General features: G+C 34.8%; 1 protein-coding gene across 2 annotated transcripts in view; it reads left to right on the forward strand.

Annotated features, from left to right (window-relative positions):
- Positions 1-18012, forward strand: part of LOC122522275 (zwei Ig domain protein zig-8) — a 188785-nt gene that overhangs the window by 98497 nt on the left and 72276 nt on the right. For both annotated transcript variants that reach the window (XM_043643192.1, XM_043643191.1), the window contains exon 2: positions 12473-12570. In XM_043643192.1, coding sequence (XP_043499127.1) covers positions 12495-12570 — 76 coding nt within the window. In that variant the 5' untranslated portion in view covers positions 12473-12494. The remainder of the gene's footprint in view (positions 1-12472; positions 12571-18012) is intronic.

An 18012-nucleotide genomic window follows, 5' to 3' on the forward strand; every position in this document is an offset into this window, starting at 1 on the left:
CGGATGCGCATATCGCTTTAACAATGCGCGCGTGCGTCTCTCGCGCACGCTCCAACACCAAACCTGAATCGATGATATGTTTTTTTTTGCTTCCTTTTTTTCTCTTTTTTTTTTACGTATATCTGCTCGCCTCTCTCTCTCTCTCTCTCTCTCTCTCTCTCTCTCTCTCTCTCTTTCACACTCTCTCTCACTCTTTCTTTTTTTCGTCTTTTTTTCTTTTCCTTTCCAACGAGTAACAAAAAAAGACAAGGAAAGCTTTTAAAAGATAGAAAATAGGAAAAAAAATAAAATAAAAGAAAGAATGTGCGTTGCCTCCACGCGCGATAGAAGTGAAACACGTATTATCATGTGGAAAATAATCAATTGATTCATATATGTATACAGTGAGTGTTTGTTCTTTAAAATTGTACATCGTTACGTTTATATAAATTTTTGTTTGGGAATTATAGGATATAGTGTATTCGGGATGAAGAACATTTAAAAACAATTAATATATTAGTATATCTTAATTACATATTTAATGGGTTTAACTCGAACGCTTTATCTGCAATAAGTGTATTAAACAAATGCGAAAATAATTTACGAAAATCGTGCATATTGGTATAAAAGGGGAAATATCCAATTTTTTGTTCACGTCTAATAATTGCTTGGTAATCCTCTGTTTTTACTGTTCTTTAAATATTTTTTTATTATCATAATCATTTTAATACCCATTAAAGTAAGGATAATACAAAATAAATTTGTTGGAAAAATTACTTATTTATTAATATACATCGAATATTAAACAATTTCGATCTGATATTTTATTAGATGAAAATTTTCAACTCGAAGTTATTACCGAACGAAAACGTTATAACAAATTTAAACAATCCTAAACATTAATAAAGTTCATTAGTATGTTCGACATACCTTAAATGATTGTTAATTAATCAAAGGAAATATACATATATTGTTGTCTCGTAGCATAGAGAATAAGTTCGACGTAACCTCCTCTTCAAAATCCAACAGTAAACTAACTCCTTGTCCCCTATGAATGTCAGTTAAAATTCTTCTATTTATTGTTATTTATATGACTTTCCGAAGGCTACGTATGTACATATATAAGGAAAATAATATTAGTAACAAATAGATTTTATTGTTCTGAAAATCTTATATACAAGAATTAATAAAACAATTTTAACTAGCTTTTATAGAAAACAATATCTAACGTTAGACTTCGAAGAGGATGGTGCATCTGATTTATACTCCCTACTTTTAGACTATAATATACATTTCCTTTGATTAATTAACAGTCATTTAGGCTATGTCGAATACTCTTAAGGTATACTACATCACTATTTATCCTTCCATAAGTAAACGCATCTCACAATAATTATTGATCGATGTATCTCATAGACACACATACACGTACACTAACATTAGAACCTTCTAGAATTTTGTTCGACTATCGATCGACTGTAGCTTCTCTCACTTTCTCTCTCTAGCTCTCTTTTCATGTCATTTCATAAAACTTAATCGTTACCATCGCCTAAAAAGTTTCACTTCAAAAAATTATCAACAAGATCGACTAACGAATGACTTTATCAAGATTTCGTTTCATTACCAAACTCAATGTATTACGTTCACGCAAACGTGTCCGTTCCGTATATACTCCAATACAAATCTGAATACAATCTGTTTTAATCGTGGCTGGCAATGGTCATTTGAAAATACATTGCGAAACAAAAATCGAATTCATGTCCCTGTCAAATTTACTTTATTCGTTCTATTGTACTACTACTGCTACGTAACCATTTTAAGAACGGTTATCGCATGTATTTTAATGTCAGATATTCCAGATGGACACGTGAATTTTTATTGACCTGATTTCTTCCCCGATTCTCTCTCTATGCCAACGAGGAGCGTACACGCTGCGGTGACACGCTGGATGCGCGTACAAGATTGGAAACGACGACTCCCCGAAAGCCGATTGATCATTTAAACGACGCGAGAAATTTGTTGGGTTCTGCGAACATCGTTGTCCGATGACGAAAAGTTATTTTTAAGAATGAAATAGAACAAAATAATTCGAAAGGGAAAAATAGAGTATAGAGAGAAAGAGAGAGAGAGAAGAGGAGATAGCTCGTGTTTTATATCGGAACACGATTTTGTTACGAGTATCGGAAAAAATAGTCACCATCCCTTTGTCATATTTTCGCTATGGTTTCCTCGACATATATATTTTAAATAAAAAAAATAAGCGCTATCAGGCAAAAATCTTTTCCTCTTTCGCATGAATTAACCTACAAATCAAGAAATTCATTTCAAGCTTATCGACGAATCAACGCGCATTAACACACGCATTATGACTACCTTTCGCTGGCTGCACCCGTTCATATTTGTAAATTATAAATTCAGTTATATATATATATATATATATATGTTATGTATATATCAATGTTAGCGATTATACACGTAGCTCGTTTTAAATCGACTCACGATATTTACGATTACACCCGGCTGATTTCGTTGAAATTCTCTAATTCGCCATGTTTTATGAGCAGCAGCCTTCTACATATAATTAATCAGCGACGTAATTAATGATATACAACGGTGTTTCGGGATAACTGTTGTTATGCGAGTCACTTTAAATGCAAACCGGTAACGAAAATGAGTAAAGAAAATCGAACGAACTCATTTTATACGGGACAACGATGGCAATGTGAAATTATGTCTCGCTATTTATTGCTTTTTCCCCCTACTCTTGCTCTTTCTCTCTCTCGTTTCCACCTTTCTACACTATTATTTTTTAATTAGGTTTCTTTGTTTAATTTTCTTTTAAAATTGTTCTCAATTCTACTCAGTTTACCTTGTTTTGTAATTAACTTTAATTCCATTCGTAGCTCGTAATTTTGAGTAATTATTATTGCTTGTTATTTTCTCTTTATATTTTATCTTATTCTATTTCTCTCTCTCTCTCTTTCTCTCTCTTTCTTTCTCTCTTTTTCTTTCTCTCTCTCTCTCTCTCTCACAATTTTTAGTAAATCATTAGTATAGTTTCCATTTACATTCTTTATAAACGGTCGAACTAAACGAGAATTCTAAACGATTTGAAGAGAATAAAATAATGTAAAATCTAGAGAAACACTGGAATGACATCGTGGTTCGTGAAATAGAAATATTTCTGAATTTATGTGAACGAAATCAAACAATACATAAGAGCAAAGGTCAAAGTAAATATAGAGGATAGGAATTTACTGAATTCATTTCACAAATTATCATTACGTTGGCCGAACTCTGCTGAAGCAACGTACTGAATTTTTCCACATACATACATCTATATATATATACTCGTAAAAAGCAAATAAATTTGAGTGATGTTCGTTAAAAAGAGGTTGTACTTCAATGTTCGTTTTTTCACTATCGATTCCCTCAAACGGTGTTCTTTCTCTCTTTTTCGATAAAGCGACAAACCTATAAAATTGAAGTTAAACCAAAAAAAAAAAAAAGAAAGACAAAGATAAAGAGAGGTCCTAACAGGTCGAAAAATCGTAAGAGTCGTAGCGGTAGTTCAGAAAATAAAACAATTTTGGTGTCAGTAAGAGTCGAAAAATCGTGACGGTTTTTTTTTTGTTCAAAGTTTGAAACTAGTGATCGTTAGGACACGATGACGACTACTATTGCTACCACTACACAACTATTCCTCACAAAAAGAGACTAACAATAAGCGTAAGAGCGAGTCAGCAAGTGTATCGTATCCGTAAATCGTTCGTTCGTGGTGAACAGTTGGAAAAAAGAGCACAATTACTCGCTTGTTTCGAACAACTCATATAGTATCGAATAATGCGTCACTTGTTTCGAACGCTTCGGGATCATCGTGAATGATCGCTCGTTACAGCTTCTCGAAAATCGAAACCCGTTACATCCGGTGGAACGATTTATGTGCACCTGCACACGTTAATCCTTTTCCTGAATGCATACACGTACGTATAGATGAATAGCGGAGTGCAATAATAGCCTTTAGTAGGATTAACAAAGATTATATACATTATCATTATTATTAGTTCAATTAGTTAATCAAGATTAATATCAGTAAACTTAGAACATAATGCTTTTTATATTCCATTATACGAAAGAAAAGAGAGAGAAAAGAAAAGAAAACAATTATGCTCTTACAACATTATAAATTCATGTTCTTAATTGGTAGAGTATTATTAAGAAGGTAAATAAAAACAATTAAATATATAGATACAAGGTGTAGTCGCCACCATGATTGCATCTTAATATACACGCATTCGTATATATTCATATTTACGTATATACATATATAAACTAATTTACACGTGCACGTAAACACTTGGTGCTCTTTCCATGAACAACACTTCAGACGCCTAGTTGATAAACTCAGAGCGTAGGAAGGATCATAAATTCCATTTTCGCATGCCCTGCATTTAACTTCGTCCGTGGTATTCGATACGTTATTATCGTACCGCGCTATCGGATACACGTGTTTTGGAATGTTTGCCTTTGTCCGAACGGAGCAAAGGTATTCGACACGTTCATGTAAATTCAACATGTAAATACGTGCCGCGTATGCGAACATCTTGCAAAGCCGTTGGGTGTTTCCATAATATCCTCGTATCACGTAATCGACGATCGTGAAAGATACGAGATACGCTGGATAAGACGTCGTACATATTCGAAACGATCTTCAATTGATTGATATTCCAATAGATAAAACATTTACAGGAATATTATGGTAACAAATCGAGTTGATACATATCTATAAATAATGTTTATTTCGTAGTATTATTTTCTTATCACATTTCGAGTCTTCAAAATTCAACTGATTTTCAACTTATAAATTTTGTGATATATATTATAAAATGTATAATAGACGAGCTTGCGGGATGTTGCTGTCAGTGTATAAAAATAATGCTTCTATCAAATTTTCTTTCGTACTAAGGTAATATCATATATTGTGTAAATCATAATCTTAATTCTCTTCAAAAATCATATACGTTAAGTGTGATATTTATTAATATTTATTAAACTCTCAATTAAATTGATATCTTATTCATTATTGGAAATTTACATACGTAAAGGACATCGAAACTGATTGGAATTCACTTTTATTGAAATAGCGAGAAACCCATCAATGCACAAATGACTGTGTAAAGAAATGACGCGCATGTATTCGAATTAAAAAAAAAGAAAAAAAGAAAAAAGAAAATAAAAGTATCTATTTATCTTTAATATTTGAGTGCATGCCCAATTTCCACTAGAAACGAATCGTCGAAGTGTGTTAATGCAATCATAAAACTAAAATCTCTCGCCGTCAAAAAGTGATACGTTTTCTACGAAACAAGCGAACCGAGCACGCTCCAATTAACTATTGTAACTACTTCGATAAAAAAAAAAAAGAAGAGAAAAAAAGCACAGAAAACGCGAACCCTTTCCACCTTCTTTTTTACTTTATATTTTTTTTTGTTTCTTTTTTTCCTGAACCACTTACCTATTCCTCTTCTTTCGCTAGGCGTTACTTTACTTTGTCGATAAGGCAAGCACGTGAATCGTTTGTACCCGTAATTAATTCCTCCGATTAATTCGATTAACACACAAAAATATCATGATTAAATCACGAAAACAAATAAGTCGAGCAATCAAATGAATCAAACGGAATAGAATCGATATAAAAGAAAAGAAATAGAAAAAGGAAAAGGAAAAGAAAAAGAAAAAGAATATTTTCTTCCACTCTTTTACCCTTTTTGTTTACATTCACCCCTTAATAGTCTTTCGTGTCTAGCTCCTGGTTGTGTGTACTACAACGAGCTATTCTTCTCCATGTGACTCAAGGAAGAATAGAATAGCGTAGAATTAATTAAATAAATGGAGAACGAGTAGTAGTGAGGAGGAACAGTGAAACGGGCGGACGTAACGACGGAAGGGTACAATCCAGGCCAGGAAGGACGAAAGATTGAAAGAAAAAAGAGGGTTAGGAAGAACGAACGAGGGTGAGAAGGGATGACTCGTTCCTATAGACGACGAAGCCTTCCGCTAGATTTCTACGGATTCGAGTCAACGACGATTCTCTTTATCTCTCTATCTCTTCTTTCTTCGATAACTTTTTTGCACTTCGCCTCCTCTCATTATCGTAATCGAGAATAATTTTTCAGATCGCGACCCCGTCACTGCGTACAAGACCGATTCGTCCGCAAAATTGAGAACGGGTCGGATCGAACACAAAGGGGCGTAGAATAGAGAACGAGGGAGGGGGAGAGGAACGGGTAGTAGTTGGGAAAGATGGGGTTGGGTGGTAGGAAAAGGGGGGGTGAGTGCTTCGTCGAAATTGAGGAATAACGATCCCTCGGGACAGACGGAGAGAAGGAGAAAAATAATTCCTTCCCGTCTCTCTTTTACTTTCTTTTTCTTTCTATCACTCTCTCTTCATCTCTCTCTCTCTCTCTTGCATTCTCAATTTTTCCTCTTTGCAATCCTTCTCGTTCCTCCTTATTTCTCGTCCTCTCTTTCTCTCACAGTCTCTCGATCACTCTCAGTGCTCCACTAAAGCGTAATAGAAAATACATACCTTCGATCGGAAGATCGTCGTCCCTCCATCAAAAAATTCCATCCTCTCACATAATTACTTTCATCCCGTTCTCTACGCCGATCAAAGACACCTCCGATACGCGTACTATCAAAATCGTTTTAAAACTACTTCGTCGTCGAGCGAAATTTCATAAATCTATTGATCCTCGACAAAATGAATACGCGAGTAGAATTTAATATACTATTTTGAATAAAATTATCGTAAATTATTCAAAACTAAAATATCTATATGTTGAACTAATCAAATATTAAAGAATAAAAAATCAAAAATAGTATTCGATTCGAATTGACGAGGAATAATAATCGGCCGATGTTATTATCGTCGTTCATTCGTGATAATTAGAATCGCCGAATCATCGCGATTACCAAGAAAACAGCCTCGGGTGAAGGCATCTTACATTAGACGAGAAAAGTTTGTTCGTCTTTATTGAATCCTCCCCTCTTCCACTTTCCATCCTTACCCCGATGGTCACGATTACCGGACCGTTCTTCCCAACCAAACTCGATGCCGCGAGCTAGTCGAAGAATCGTTCCGAGTTGCCTCGAGCACTATTCCTGAACACTATTTCCTTCCGTATTTTCTTCCTCTGCCTCCCCCTCTTTCTTCTCTTCCTTCTTTACTTTTCCCATTTTACTCGTCATCCTCATTGGCTCTTTTTTCCCCTTAACATTATTTCGTCCATCTCAACACACGTTCGAACAGAGAGAGAGTTACATCTCACCATTTCGCATCCGTCCTTTTATCCTCCTCCGCCCTCCCGTCGGATTCTTTCTCTTCTTCTTCTTCTTCATCATCATCATCATCTTGAAGCCCTCTCGAAGATCACCTGAATTCATGAAAACCAGCCGCTCCTTCGACGCGTACGCTTTCCGGAATTAGGGTAATTAGAGGCAATTCTGAGCTGGAATTAAAGTCGGGATAAGATTACTTCTGTTCCTCTTTCCCATCTCTTCGTTAGAGCATCCACCCTACATCCTTCGCGCGAGCGGATACACGAGAGGGTGTATACCCTCTTGCTCGTTTCTCTTTCTCTCTCTATCCCTCTCTCTCGTGTCGCTTCTTGTCGAGCTCACAGAGACATTGTAGCATCTCGTCGATCCTCGAACCTAGATACACCCTCTCTCTATCTCTCTCCCTCTCTCTCATCCACGTCTCTGCTACATCCTCCCACGTAAGGCACAATTATAGCGCTTAATATCTCGTTTCGTCCCATCCTCCTTCGTGGCTCGTCGTCTCGTGAATTAACGCGCGCTATCGCTCGCGGGCGTACTGCTCGTTACTTGCATATAGATACGAATCTCACGGTAGTGGCAGTACGAGTTTCAAGTAAAAGGACACATAAGAGAACGATATGTATATATATATATATATGAAGTGGTGAAGAAGGATTTGATGACGATGATAACGATCATTATGACGATAATTATACACCACCACAAATTATTTCTTTCGCATACCTTTAACATACCATACTCGTTACCAATTGTTCAATTATTCGTTCAATAACGTTCGAAACGTTCGAATAAGAGAAATCACTTTTTATTAATCCGTTAATCTTATCCTTTTAATATAACGTTGGGAAAATATCGTTATAAAATCGTAAACGCGTGTGTAAGTTTGTTCTAAGGATATTACTATCGCATCGCAATATTACTCTAATTGTTCGATTTTGATAGAGAACAAAGTAAAATAAAGTAAAAAAAAAAAAATAAAAAAAGAATCGAAAAACAAAAAAAAAAGAGAGAAAGTGAAAAAAGAAGGATTCAAAAAAGAGCCGATGCTCTTATCCTGCTTCCGTACTCTTGATATTCGAACTCGTTCGCTTAAGTAGAAACCCACTTTTAAGGACCGATTAAAAACTCTCCCGAAGAAGAGAAGGAAAGAGAAAGGGAGAAAGGGAAAGAGAGAGAGGGAGAGAGAGAGAGAGAGAGATAGGCGAGTTTGCTGATTAAAAACTCTTAAAGTGCACGCTCGAATATCGGCCAACCTCGAGCAGCAATAGAGAAAGAGAGAGGAAGAGAGAAAAAGAAAAAGAAAAGAGAGTGTAAGCGCGCGCACATTGAAAAATGTCCGAGTTTTCAACTCCAACAACCATACCTTAATCATTCTCATCCTCGTTCAGGTTTTTTTTATACTTTCGACGCGCTCCCGAAGAAATCATGACAAACGATGACGTAGTAGCTGTATGTATTAATACACAGACACGCGTACCCCCTACTTTTACGAGCGAACTCTTAATAAATAGAATTAATTTTCATCTAAAAAAAAAAGGTATCTATTTTCTCGTCTCGGAAAAATAATTATATTAAGAAATTAAACGAAATGAACCGCGGTAATTTGAGTTCGCATCCGTTCATTGAAATTTGTCGCGAAACTCGTAAGAATCATTATTTGACAATGTTAAAAGTTAAATCATTGATCAATTTTTCTCTATCATTTACGTTCATTATTTTTCTTTCTTACTCAATTTTTTCTCCTTTTCTCTACGGCGTCGAATACAAATGACGTATGAAACTAGCACGATGAAAGGTATCAAAGGCATTTCTTCTAACGAAATTTGCAAATGCCTTCCATTAGCGAAAGAGCAAGTATAAAAGTAAAATGCAAATGTTTGCCAAACAGTGATTGAAAACTTTTAGATAAACAGTACCACTTGCCGACTATAAGTAAAAAATATTTCACCGTGAGAAAATAACAGAAGTGCTTATGTAGCAACGATTTATTTCTTTCTTCGAACGTTGTCAATGGGTAAAAGAAAGAAAGAAAGAAATAGAGAGGGAGAGAGAGAGAAAATAATAATACGGAAAAAAGTTCGAGTGGCGTGTTTTCTCGCACGGAAAATCGACCTACGATAAAAAGTTTGAGGAAGAATAACTGTAAAGATAGAAGCTTATAACGAGGAAGAATTTAAAAGGAGAAGATACTAACTCTTTTTCTTTTTTTGTAAAAAGTAAAATAGAAGAAATTTAGGTAATCGTTCCAAAAAAAAAAAAGAAAATACTTATGAAAATATTCAAACGAACCAAGAGTTTTTTCAACGTCGCAGCAATGAAATGAATACAAAGATTCGATGAAAATCACACCTCGTGTACGCGCGGTCGACGGTCCCGTTGATTGTTTCAATTCTCTAATATTGACATTGCATTAAGCTCCGACCAGTGATCTATTATTCCATTAAACAAGATTTCACTCAGGGGAACGTTTCACGGACCACAATCATTCCTACTTGTTCGTCATTGCATTTTTTCATGTGAAAAATCGTTAAATTTTACGGTTGGATCGGTTCACTAGCGATGCCTCCTACTTTAACTTCGTTTGCTCCTTCGTTTCTTTCGAGTATCGACAAAAGAACGAAAATCTTTTAATAAAGAAGAGAACGAAATAATAGAGAATGTATCTTATTGATCATTTGTGAAAGAAACTATGATTGTACCATTACTTTTTCAATGTAAAAAAAAATAAATAATTAATATTTATTTAAAGAGAAATACAGAGAAAAAGATTCTATTTATCGTTTTTTACTTTTCGCTGATAATAGTGGTATATTTCTCTTCGCGTTAATACAAAACCCCATTAATCGGTTAATTATGTTCGACGTGTATACACGTCAATTCAAAACTTCATTTCGGTACGATTGACCTGTATACTTTCGTCATGTAAAATAAAACAAATTACTATCTACTACGAAAACTCAAAATTTGTGAAAAAAAAAGGTAATAAAAATATCATGTGCTGGTATATTTCTTTTATATTACTAATAAAACGTATTTTATTTTTACTTTCATTTTTTCTCTTGTTTATAATTTTATTATTTTTTTGATAATTTTGAAAATTTTTAATAACAATACCATTTTCAACAATGAATCGTAACTATTGTATAGAATAAAAATGTAATATTTTCTCGTTTTGCTTTTATTTTCTTCGTAACATTTATAACAAGAGAATTTTCCATGCGTTCAACGTATATACTCGTCATTCCATGATTTTAATTACGCACCCCGTGAGAAATTTTTAAAACTAAATGTCGCAATTAGCAACAGAAACGTTTAAAGACTGAATTAACGCGTTGTATGCAACAGATATTTAAAAAACAACTAACGTAACGTTTCTGTTACGCCTTTAAAGATCCCTCTAACATCCCCCTCCATCTTTCTCCCTCTCCATCCAACCCTCTACACGTGATTATTCAGCACACGTTGTTTGACAAATAATTACGCTTTACGCAACTGTACAGCGATCACAAATATTGTATCACTGGACTCGAATTAATCGTTACGAATTCATCGATTCGCTGGTGTGCATACAGCAATGCCTGATTTGACTCTTCCGTTCTCTTTACGTGAGTAAAATAACTCGCAATGAGGGGACAGCAAAATAATAGAAATAAAACGTGTACTGATTATTCTTTTAATAAAGCAGTAATTAAAAAAATATTAATGCATTTTAATATTCGGTTAAAAAAATGAAAATTATATACTATTTGTTCATTAATAATTACTGGTCATCTCATTTCATTTACACGAAAGAAAATGTTCGTCATTTTGTATTCCTCGCAAAATGAATAATTTTCAAAAATTGGTTACTAAAACGTTCAGTATGCGCGTATTAATAACATGATAATATATACGATATTCAATATTTTTAATATTGTTATACGCAAATTTTTAATACCTTTAAAACGATATATCACAACGACAGGAAGGGCTTTTCAAAATTTCGAAGTAGGGGTAGCTGGGGTAGGAGTGATAGAATATGAAATTACATTAATATTGATTTTAAATTACCCATCGATAGCCATATCAATGCATTTTATTTCCAAAGCAAAATTACTTAAAATCAAGAATTATTTTAAGTGAAAAAATGTAAAAAATGAAAATAGCACGCTTTATGTAAATACACGAACAATACGCTCATACTTAAAAAGAGAAATGATAAAACGTTATGACATGAATTCGGGTAAAAGTTCTTTTGTTTTTCCGGAAGAATATTAACCCCGGAGAGAGCTCCTTAATGTAACAAACATCATGACGGAAAGTTCGGTGATATCCGCGAGTTTCGATCGTCAAGGAAACACCTCCCGACACGAAACGGGTCTGGCATTACGATTTATGTGATTCCTCTTTCTCTCTTTCTCTCTCTCTCTCTCTCTCACGGTATTCGAGCATTTTGAATTGTTTTACATTTTGAAAAGTCCCGCTTGTCGCGAAAACGTCACGTAAATTATATCCTTCCTCCCTATTTTTTTGTTATTCTTTGTTTTCTTTTTTTTTATATTTGTCAAAAAACATTTTTCCCTCAAGCGTAATTTTTCATACGCTTTGTTGGTCGCGAGCAGCTAGATCGAACGTTTATTAACGAAAGAAATTCAAGATGCATTATAACATTCGAAACGATTCGAACTCGTTAAAAGTATCGCCTGAAACGTTTCGCGAGAGAAATGTATATTATATAGATATATATTTAATATATACACGAATGTATTTCTTTCTACGTGTATCTACGTGTATGTACTTTTCTTTTAATATTTTCTATATCAAAACAATTCATCGAATTAAGAGTTGTAAAAAAGGCAGGAAACGAGAAATACGCTGATAAACATAATAGTTTCATTATTGTACAAGCGCCATTTGTATTGTAATAAACTCTTCACTTTATCGTAATACTTATTTATGAATCATATATATATTTATGAATCATTTATGTACCTGTTATATTTATCACAACTGCAAAATCATTCTGTTTTCCTTCCTTTCTCTTTCTTTCTCTCTCTCTCTCTCTTTATATTAAAACAAAAAATGAAAAAGATAAAAATAGAGAAAGAGGAAGAAAAAGTATCGACTGAATTTTAAGATAATAATGAAAATTCAATGTTTCCTTTCCCAGGAGAACTCGGAACCTCGCAAGAATGCGGGACCGGCTATCGTGGTACATGGTCTTCTTGATCCTGCCGACAATTCTCCTGGCCAGGTCGCTCGACAAAGGTAAATAATATCCTAGATCGAATTCCTTCGACTGTTGGTCAAAATTATAGCCACCCTTCTTCTTCTTCTTTTACCCTACGTGCTACATACCAAACGTCAAATCGAAATCTTTAGAAAAACGTTTTCGATTCCCAACGGATGCTACCTTTTGACAAAATATTACGTAAAATGTTACAAGGACGAGCACGTATTTCTCGAGTTTATATCACGTAAATGTAATATTTTTTACAAATTTATATAAGAAATAAAATAAAAATAAAAATAAAAATATAAATACGTATGCATATATATGCAAATACATACAATATCGATCTTTCCTTTGATTTAATATTGAAATTCCTTCGATAGGATTTTCCTCGATTCAAAGGATTTCTACGATAAATAAGCGCGAAAGTATCGCGAAATGACGTAGAGATATTTTTTTTTGCTTGATATTTTTCTCCCCTTTCTGTCTCTATCTCTTTTTCTGTGTACACGAATAAAAGACGACTCGTTTATTGACAATGCGCACACTTTCATAGAAAACAAAGGCGCTTTGCACCTACGGAAAGTAACAAAGTTATCGAGAAAATAGAGTTAGTTTCTCATCGGTGTTACGCGCACCAAATAAGATAAATCTTTTTACGAATTCGCTTCCTTTTGTTCTTCCTTTATTCCGACCTAACTCTTTCTCTTCATTTCATCCTTTTCTATTCACACACTCTCTCTCTCTCTCTCTTTTTTTTTCTTTCTTTCTTTCTTTCTTTCTTTCTACGTTTTGTACCGTCTCTCACTTTCTTCTGCTTTTTCCTCCTTGTTTCCCTTCACTATTTTCACGAGAAACTATCACCGCATCATTCGTAACTTCCTTCTTTCTTATTACTTCAGTATCTTTTTCTATTTCTCTCTTCTATTCTTACTCAGCAAGCTAAGAAGAAGAAGAAGAATTCGAGTAGTTTCTGTCGAGCCTTTTGTAATTTATGCAAAGCTGTCAAAGCAGGAACGTCATCTTCTTCGTCTCTTCTTGCATGAAGAAACAAGAGCCTTTGGTGGATGTGTGTGTGTGTGTGTGTGTATGTATCTACGAAAAAATAAAATGAAAGAGAAAGAGAGAAAAGGAAAGAAAGAAAGAGAGATTAGAACGATAAAAGGGAAAATCACTAAAGGGGTTGTTGAAAGAAGAAGATAGAAAGTAAGACGGAATTGTGTGAACCGAGAAGAATGAGGAGGAGTAGGAAGATTCAGAGAAGAAGAAGAAGGTAAAGAAGAAGAAGAAGGAAGAGGAGGAGGTAAAGGGTGAAGGCTGGGAAGAAGTTGGGAGGAAAGGTGCACATAAAGCGAGATTCTCGCTTCTTCGCGCTAGATGCGTCCCCACGGGCAAGAATATTTTTCCTCTCTTTAGAGAAGCATCGGTCTCTCCTCTCCTAGTATCGAGCTCTTTACCTTCAAGGGTCGAAGTGAGGTACGGAGGACAAACGTCCAAGACCCTTCTTACAGCGCACGCGTCAACTAGATAAAGTTTCCTGTTTTTATTTCTTTTTTGTTCCCTTATTTCTCCCTTTTTATATTGAACATTTCGCAATGGTAACGTTATTATTCTTCTTCTATAGAAGAGAAAATAATTTTAAGACTTTAAGTCGACGTCGTCGTCGTGTTGGTTGTCCCTTTTGCAAGATGATTTTTATCACGATGACTGATGCCTTCTGGGAGTTAAGTCTAAAGTCTTTGAATAAACTTGCTAATTCGTAATCATTAATAACGATGAAATGTTTCCCTTATCTGTATATGAATGGTGTTAAAAAGCTACTAGGTAGGACATAGATAAATTGTGTAGCAAGTGAATTGAGAAAGATGGAACATTTCTATGGTAAATCTCACGATGACTAGATAGCACATTTGAAATCGAATAGCAATGTTACGAAAGCATCGGGTGTTACCTACGTTTATGGGAGAATATCATACGTTGTATGCAACGGAGACGATCAAGATAGGACGGAAACGATGAATATGTATATATATGTATTCACCTCTTCGTATCTACCATTTCATAGTCTGCAAAAGGGAAGATCCAAAGGCCGTAGGAAAATGGTGATAGAAGAATGGTATATATATATATGTACAAGATGATGAAAGTGTCATCGTACTTTGGACAAAATAACATACACACACATACGGGTCTTACGAAAATTTGTATTACGTCGTTTTCGAGACAAAAAGGAAAAAAGAAAAACTGCAAGAAAATCTGTTTTATCAAATTTACATCGGTGATAGAAAAATGACACAACATATGTATTCTCATGAAAGAATGAATGATGATTCCTCCTTTGATCTTTATTTATGGTTGTAGATAAATATATATATAAAGAAAAAAGGAAAGAAAACAATAAAAAGAAATGCATCAAGGAGTTCTTCTTCTTTCTCTTGCCAAAGACGGACTACAAAGTACCAACGAGGATCAAGTACTTACTAATGTACTTTCGTTGAGAGCCACCAACGAGAGAGCCTCTTCTGCCATCTTCGCGAATTTCCGAAGATTAATGTGCCGGATTTTAAACGATGCGCGATATTAAACGTCGACGAGCCTTTGTTACGACCCCTTTTCCTCGATCTTCTTCTTCTTCTTCTTCTTCTTCTTCTTCTCTTTCTCGGTAAGAAATTATCGAACGTGACGCGAACATCTGACTGAGAACGTGCCTTTAATCGCAGGCACGTCGTCGTGACTCTCGACAAAAGTCTGCAGTCGAAGCGTTAAAGAGGATGTATTTCCGGTTATCGTGGCGAAAGTATTTTCACGCTAACTTACAATAAGTGAAAGAAAAAAATAATGTTGAAATAAAGTAGAAAGAGAGAGAGAGAGAGAGAGAAAATTTATAAGTTAATGTCACGGTTCGTAAAAGTTATTAAATTTTAGTCAAAACTTGTAGTATACTTTCACTGTCAAAGACAGGTAAGAAGAAAGAATAGTTATCGTGGAAGAAAAAAAATAATTATACAAGAGTATTGTTAAAGGTGCATTCATAAATAGCTTTTTATTTTATTGATCAAACTTTAACTAGATAAAATAACGAACGAACGAAAGAAAGGACCTGAAAACAGGAGATATATTATAATATAATATATTTTCGAAATTTAGTAAAGTAATATGTTCGTATGAAGATCCTATTAGTTGACGAGGTGTAATTCGAAAATGAAAATTATATTTTATACAATAGGTTCTATAAACGACGTGTGTATCATTGCTGAAGGATGATAGTGTACACATGTGTGTTTGAGAATGATACTCAACTAGATCACGTTGTATGTACGTGTACAGGTAAAGAGAAAGGGGAAGAACATATATATATATATATATATATATATACATATACACGTGTATGTATTAGCAAACGCTTATATAATACACATACGTACATACATATACAGGTTACACGTAAGCAAAGTAGAGAACAACAGCGTGTTTCAGAGAGCCCAGCCGAGCACTCGAGAGTTTGGACGAAATATCCCCTATGACTCGATCCTTTTGTCGCTGACGAAACGTCGCCGTGGCAATACAGCTTCTGGGTTCATGCAAACCATGGCAAACGCACAAAGGCTCCTTCCTACTGAGAGCTGTCGATTAACGACGCATTAACGTACTTGCATACGCGTGTACAATTCGCTTTACCTAATTCTCGACCACGTTAACGTAACTACAGTCCATTTTACTACTATCTGACGGAGATTAAATTTTTTCCTCTTTTTTTTTATCTTTTTCTTCCTTCTCCCTTCTCTTTTTTTTTAATTCATTCAATTCGTTTTGAATAATTCATCGATTTTGTTATAATTTCGAATTGTATTTCGATACGACCGTCCGCTCTATATATAAATAAATAATAAATCTGCAAATAAAAATTTATTTACGAAAAATATATTAATGCGCGTATACAAATTTGCGTATTTTATTGAAAAATTAATAAAACGATGTTGATATTTTCAAGCATATAGGATCGATATTTTCCAGGTATAGTGTACCGCTTAATATCCTATTTCCCTCGTCGATTTTCGCATTTCTTTTTAGCGCTTTTTGAAAATGTGTTGAAATCATATTTCACGTAATACATATTTTGCATATATACCTATTGTATCTCGACAACATCATTACGTAGAGTCAATGATATAGAGAATAGAAATGACAGTAGGTTTTACTCGGAAATATGATATTTTCTAGAATGGCTAACGCTCCCAATTCTGTCACTCGAAAAAGGGAAAAGAGTAGGAGAGTGAAAGAGAAAGAGAGAGAGAGAGAGATAGATAGCTCGATGGCAAGGTGCAATTGACCGCTCACTGACAAGTTTGCCAATCCAGCTTATGAGTTTTTCTCTGCTTCCTCTTTCTCCTCTCTCCCTCTCTTGCTCTCCCTTTCCCTTCATCTATCTATCTACTATCTAGCTCTCCCTTTTTCAGCCTTTCGTTTTTCCACTTCCACAGTCTATACGATACACGTATAACGATTTGTGTGTGTGTGTGTGTGTGTGTGTGTGTATGTATAAAGTGTATAGCAAGCGGTAGGATCGTATATTGGTCAGCTTAATAACGTCACGAGAAGGTCGATGCTTACGGTTCGCCATCGACCTGGTCAAGTAAAGATAGAGTCTTCATACTCAATGGTTATAATCATAAACCTTACGTGTATTTCGTAGGAAGTAGAAAGTAAGACAAGTAAAAGAGAAAAGGAGATAGTAAGAAAGAGAGAAGCTTCATCCCCAAGGAAGGCAATTTCTTTCTGAAGGCCGGCACAACGTATATATTTATATATATATCTTGAGACATTTTCGATGAATGAAACGCGCACCCACGTTTCTCTGTCAGCCTCGAGAAAAAGACAAGATGAGAGAAAAGTAGAAGGAATGAAGAATAGGGAAAAACACGCGAGAGAGCTCTCTTATATGAAAAAAAGAAGAGTCAGATAAAATGTTTGTATCGGGTTCGTGGCTGACAGCCTTCGTGCTTGGCAATTTAACTTTGTGCAGTCGCGTGATAGTCATTGTTACCTATCTACTTGAAAGACCTACTTCCCGCCTCTTTACTAGCTCACTTTCTCATTTAAAATGTGTCGACTACCGATGAGAAAGAAACAGAGAGAAAGAGAGAGAGGAAAAAAAAGACATCTATTTTCCATTTACTCGATTCGTTCCATAAACATCAATCGTATATTTGATTAGGTTCAATGTAGTTTCAACTTATTCACCGTGAATAGAACGATACATTAAGTATTATATATGGAAAAACAAGGTGAAGAATCAATAAAACGCAAAAGTTTAAAGTGCATCGAAATGAAAAGAATAATTAGTCGGAAGAGCTATCTCATTAACAACTTCATCTTCTTTGCTCAAACTTTAGGTACGTAGGTAAGAGTTTCCATCTAGAAATTTACGGAAAGTAAATTTAAGGAGACTGCCGTAATTGACTATCTTCATTCGCATG

The sequence above is a fragment of the Polistes fuscatus genome, unplaced genomic scaffold (assembly GCF_010416935.1).
Source record: "Polistes fuscatus isolate 324 unplaced genomic scaffold, CU_Pfus_HIC Scaffold5, whole genome shotgun sequence".
Lineage (NCBI taxonomy): Eukaryota > Metazoa > Arthropoda > Insecta > Hymenoptera > Vespidae > Polistes > Polistes fuscatus.